General features: G+C 39.4%; 2 protein-coding genes across 2 annotated transcripts in view; both read right to left on the bottom strand.

Annotated features, from left to right (window-relative positions):
* Nucleotides 1-1,157, bottom strand: part of LOC103514768 (prolyl endopeptidase-like) — a 2,647-nt gene extending 1,490 nt beyond the window's left edge. Inside the window, exons 1-2 of the mRNA XM_026827652.1 lie at nucleotides 1,140-1,157; nucleotides 550-692 (exon numbers count right to left, since the gene is read on the bottom strand). Of these exons, the coding sequence (XP_026683453.1) occupies nucleotides 550-692; nucleotides 1,140-1,157 (161 nt within the window). The remainder of the gene's footprint in view (nucleotides 1-549; nucleotides 693-1,139) is intronic.
* LOC103514767 (prolyl endopeptidase) overlaps nucleotides 1-5,605 on the bottom strand; it is a 34,411-nt gene that overhangs the window by 8,186 nt on the left and 20,620 nt on the right. Inside the window, exons 11-13 of the mRNA XM_026827651.1 lie at nucleotides 4,060-4,324; nucleotides 3,522-3,590; nucleotides 2,844-3,187 (exon numbers count right to left, since the gene is read on the bottom strand). Of these exons, the coding sequence (XP_026683452.1) occupies nucleotides 3,107-3,187; nucleotides 3,522-3,590; nucleotides 4,060-4,324 (415 nt within the window). The 3' untranslated portion in view covers nucleotides 2,844-3,106. The remainder of the gene's footprint in view (nucleotides 1-2,843; nucleotides 3,188-3,521; nucleotides 3,591-4,059; nucleotides 4,325-5,605) is intronic.

The following is a 5,605-nucleotide window of genomic DNA, read 5'->3' as shown; positions in this document are numbered from 1 at the left end:
GGATTCCTGAGAAAAAAAAATTAATGAGAACATCAGTGAAATATTTTGGTGGTGTAGAGGTCAAGACGCTCGCCTGCTGCACAGGAGGGCGTGGGTTCAATTCCGGCCGGGGTATGGAAATTTAACATTGTTTGAAAACTTGACCGCAATAATAATAGTAGCCTACTACTGGGTTAAAGGAACTATTTTAGTCCTTTTCGAGCAGTATTAATGAACACTATTTCAGTCTGTCCAAATTTAGCCAACAATGAAAGCAAAACAGCAAAATATTGGGACGCAAGTAGAAAAAAAAATACCTAGTAATACGAAGACATCTAGTAATAGTCATAATACGAAGACATCCATTAAAATGCTAGTATTAGACTAGTATTAGCAATCTCAAGCATTAGACAAGAATAACCTCACAAGCAATAAGGGCGGGGAGCTTATCGCCGAATGGGAACCCCTTCAAAACCCCAATCACTACAGAATTTAGTAGTATACAAATACAATGACATTAAGTCTCTATTAAACAACGAATCAGTACAAAACAAAACAAAGTCTACTCACATATTCAACAGGGGATCATCAGGGAACTCAGCAATGAGGATATCGTCCTTCTGGTCAGTGCCCAAGTAATGGTAGTACAACTTCTGATCCTGATTCCTTACGTTCTCTGAACCGTCAGCCTTGTTGGGCGTCTCAGGATATCTCTGTAAAACAGGACCAGAGGTCAGGTAAAAGTATATGACAGGAATTGTCAATGGAAACTTATTATTAAATAGAAACTTTATTTACAAGAATAATTATTAGAGGTAAGTATACCTATGTACAGGGGGAAAAAGAACGAGAAAAACAAAGTTTGATGCGGCGATCCAAGTAGCAGAATATTGGAAGAGGAGTATCTGACATGGTCATTGGTCAAAGCGGACACGGAAAGTAAAGTAAGTCGGAACGGTTGGCTTTCTCCTATCCTTTCTTCTTTATCTCTTCAAGAAGAAAGATCTTCTGTACCAGTAGTATGTATATTCTCTTCCAATCCATTTATTTTATTTCTTTTGTACAGCTCACTCTTTTCCTCTCCTTTTTGGGCTCTCCCTTCGTCCTTCTCCTCTAAGTGGGTCTCAAGAGGACCTACTTGACTGATAATGCAGACTTGCCAAACTCCTGTTACTCATAAAAGAGGTAAAAAAGAACTTTCGTTGTCAGAAAGCAGTTTCGTTACCAACAGTAATACTTGCTGACAACTACAATTTTATTCTCATACCTAAAAGAAACTCAGTAACATTTTTTTTTTATTCTCTTCCAATCCATTTATTTTATTTCTTTTGTACAGCTCACTCTTTTCCTCTCCTTTTTGGGATCTCCCTTCGTCCTTCTCCTCTCAAGAGGACCTACTTGACTGATAATGCAGACTTGCCAAATTCCTGTTACTCATAAAAGAGGTAAAAAAGAACTTTCGTTATCAGAAAGCAGTTTCGTTACCAACAGTAATACTTGCTGACAACAACTACAATTTTATTCTCATACCTAAAAGAAACTCAGTAACATTTTTTTTTTCCATTCCAAAAGACTAAAAAAGTCAATAGTTGTGCATGTTTTTAACCGAGCTTCACAGTAACTTCTGGCTGGTATAGATGTTTAAATAGATGATCACATAACCGATTAGCTGAAAGTGACTGTGAAATTGGGGGTCAAGTGCAGCAAAGAGCCTACCATTTTTAATGTGAATATTTTTGTAAAAATCTCCTTCTGAAATTTGAAAACGTTTGTACAATATTTAAAAAAGAACTTTCGTTATCAGAAAGCAGTTTCGTTACCAACAGTAATACTTGCTGACAACAACTACAATTTTATTCTCATACCTAAAAGAAACTCAGTAACATTTTTTTTTTTACCATTCCAAAAGACTAAAAAAGTCAATAGTTGTGCATGTTTTTAACCGAGCTTCACAGTAACTTCTGGCTGGTATAGATGTTTAATTAGATGATCACATAACCGATTAGCTGAAAGTGACTGTGAAATTGAGGGTCAAGTGCAGCAAATAGCCTACCATTTTTAATGTGAATATTTTTGTAAAAATCTCCTTCTGAAATTTGAAAACGTTTGTACAATAAAGCAGTTTCGTTACCAACAGTAATACTTGCTGACAACAACTACAATTTTATTCTCATACCTAAAAGAAACTCAGTAACATTTTTTTTGTTTTCCATTCCAAAAGACTAAAAAAGTCAATAGTTATGCATGTTTTTAACCGAGCTTCACAGTAACTTCTGGCTGGTATAGATGTTTATTTAGATGATCACATAACCGATTAGCTGAAAGTGACTGTGAAATTGGGGGGTCAAGTGCAGCAAATAGCCTACCATTTTTAATGTGAATATTTTTGTAAAAATCTCCTTCTGAAATTTGAAAACGTTTGTACAATATTTGTTTACGTCATAAAAATATTCTCCGTAAGATAGCAGCGTCAAACCATAGTGTATCCAAGATGGCGCGCCATCGGAATCAGTTCCGCTTCCAAAAGAAAAATACACTTTGGCTCATTTTCACCGTCTGCCATGATTACTATCCTCTGCCAGCATTAGCCTTCCAGTAAAGGTTGCGGTACCTACTCAAGTTCCAATTCTTGCACCAAAAGAAAAATACACTTTGGCTCATTTTCACCGTCTGCCATGATTACTATCCTCTGCCAGCATTAGCCTTCCAGTAAAGGTTGCGGTACTCAAGTTCCAATTCTTGCACCACAAAAAAACTGAACTCAAGTGAACAAAGCTGGTATATATATATCTTTATCCACGCAATTCTCCCATTTCTTCTTCGGTCTGCCTCTTGCTCAGCATCCTGCCACGGGCCTCTTTCACCTTAAAGACCCGAATTCTCAAACTTACGTCACAACATACACACAGATCTACGTAATAGTCAATTTACAAGGAGGCCTAAAGACCTAAATGTTCAATTTAAAAGGGTACTTGGCCTGGCCTCTTAAATCCTAGAGACCCGAATTCTCTGACGTCACAACATACACGGGGCTACGTACATACATACAAGGACGGTGGGGGGGGCATCACGTGAACTCATCAGGGAGGGGTGTGGAGTTTTGGATTGGTATTGGGTGAGGGTGTGGTTACTGCGAGTGTTGGTGTTGGGTGAATTTGAACCCTAGGGATTTCATTAGGAAACAGTAGACGTCTGTGATTTCCTCGATCTGGGGAAGTAGAACATTAAGGGAAGAATTGAAAATTAATTTAATCACAGACATAGATAAATCAAAAATCGAATAAGTAAATCAAAGATCTGCCAGCCTAGTTAGCTTGGTTGGTAGCGCGTCTACTTTGTAAGCGCTAGGGCGCGGATTCGATTTTCGCCCTGGGCAGATTTTATCCTGAAGGGATAAGGTTCGTTCTTGGAACGGCTGGCTTTATCCTATCCCGTCTTCCTTCTCTCTTCGATTTTGGGACGATAAGACTCTAGCAGTTACAGTTCCCTATATCAAACCTCTTGGAAAAAAAGATCTAAATAATTGGTTTGGTGATAATTACCTGTTTGGTGGTAGGTTTGCCTCCTCCATGTCCTGCTTTCGTCTCTATCCTGATGAGCAATGGGTTTGTCTGCAATAATAATAATAATAATAATTGAACGAAGTGAGGTTCAAGTTTAAACTGAGGGAACACTTTCATTTAAATTATGTACATTGCCTACAAGGCCATTTTGTGTCGTTCGACAAAAAATCGTGTCGCGTGCGGTGGGAATCGGATGAAACTCTCAAGTCGAAACGGGCCTTTAGGTCTTCTGTTCCCATTGAGTTTGATTAGCAGATTTTGGCCCGGACCGGGCCTATGGAAGCTCTCGAAGAACCGAGAGCCGTTTTCCTGGGCCAGTTCTAGCCCACCTCTGTGGCCGAGTGGTCAAGAGTAGATCCTCAACCCTGAGGTGCTGTGTTCGAATCCCGGCCAGGGCGGACATTTTCTAACCAGACTTTTCCGTTCTTGGATAGCCATGGATGTAAAAGAATGTGCCTTGAAGTAATGCGAAAGAGAAAAAAAAAGTTCCCTGATCTACTACAAGTCGGGTACACACCTGGTGAGGATAATCGCGGAGTTTCTCCTGCAGGGTAGCGGCAAACTTGAGGGAATGTACCGGGGACACCCGGTCATCATGGTCCGCCGTCATCAATAACGTGGCCGGGTATTGTTTGCCCTTGAGCTCATCCGGACCCTGTATATTGTGTAGGGGAGAGTAGCCCAACAGGTACTCGAACTGAGAGGAGTTGGCCGGGGACCCATAGTCCGACTCCCAGAAGTAGCCGATGGTGAACTTGTTGAATTTGAGCATGTCCAGAACTCTGTAGGGGGAGAGAGAGGAATAGATCAGTTGCGCTTACTTGGGTTATGTTTCAAAGTATAGAGCAGGAAAAATAAGGAAGAACTGAATTTTTCTTTTTCTTCTACGAGTTATAGATACCGAGATAAATCGATTAAAAATAGGTCTCGGGTTCGATTCCCGGAGTCGACAAAAAAAAACACTCGTATTTCAATTACAAACATTTCAATGGGTTACTTTCTGGTGTTCTCGTGTTAAAAAAGCACCTAAATAGGAAGTATTGTGTCTCTTATCGCCCATCTGATGAACACATTCTACGGGATGGGCATGCTACGACATAGACCACACGAGTCCAACGTAGCAGTTGTTTCAAATAAATGATGCAGTGGTCCTTTCACTTATTAAAAAAAAAAAAAAAATCATTTCAAACAATAGTAATTTTTCTCGAAGGAAAAGATAATATTCCTGCATTAAGTAGGTGAGTTGAAGAGAGAAGCATACAGATATCAAATCTTACCTCATAGCTAGAGTCCAACTTATGTACAACTTGCGTGAGGGGCAGTTTGCCCTCTATCTTTCTATCCGGGATTGTGTCCAAGTCACAAAAGTGGAACATGTTGTTCTTGCAATCCTTCATCGTATGTACGATCAGCCAGCGGCCACAGTCACTGATCTCTGGATTCCTAAGATAGAATAACATGGGAGAATAGAAAATTACTTCATTTAGAATACCGGTCTAGTTAGTTTGGAGGGTAAAGCGTCTGCCTTGTTAGAATCAGAACTTTTTTTTTACGAGGAGAGGAAAGCTCTTAGACCTTCTGTGTGGGACTCGTGCATGGACCGCCCGGTATCCATGGACGCCTACCCACTAAAACCTACGGAACTCCTCTTAACAAAACTAATCATAACATTGTGGAACTATTTTACATTGCATCGCAAAGAATCAGAACTAGGCCGTAGGTTCGATTCCTGCTCGGGGAAGATTTTATCCTGAACGGATAATGTTCTTTCTCGGAACGGCTGGCTTTCTCCTATCCTGTCTTCCATATCTTTTCAATTTAATGTTCGTTCTCGGAACGGCTGGCTTTCTCCTATCCTGTCTTCCTTATCTTTTCAATTTCGAGACGATAAGACCTGTGTTCTTATAGTTCCCTCTATTAAACATAAAAAAACTACAACCTCAATTCACAAGCATTTTAGTAAAATTTAGAGATCAACTTGTTTTTTTTTTGTCTTCTTCTTTCTCTTAAATTAAAAAAAAAAAAAAAAAAAAAAAAAAAAAAAAAAAAAATTTCTACCAAAA

This window comes from Diaphorina citri, unplaced genomic scaffold, assembly GCF_000475195.1.
Source record: "Diaphorina citri unplaced genomic scaffold, Diaci psyllid genome assembly version 1.1 scaffold1221, whole genome shotgun sequence".
NCBI lineage: Eukaryota > Metazoa > Arthropoda > Insecta > Hemiptera > Psyllidae > Diaphorina > Diaphorina citri.
This window is presented reverse-complemented; position numbering and strand designations above follow the sequence as displayed.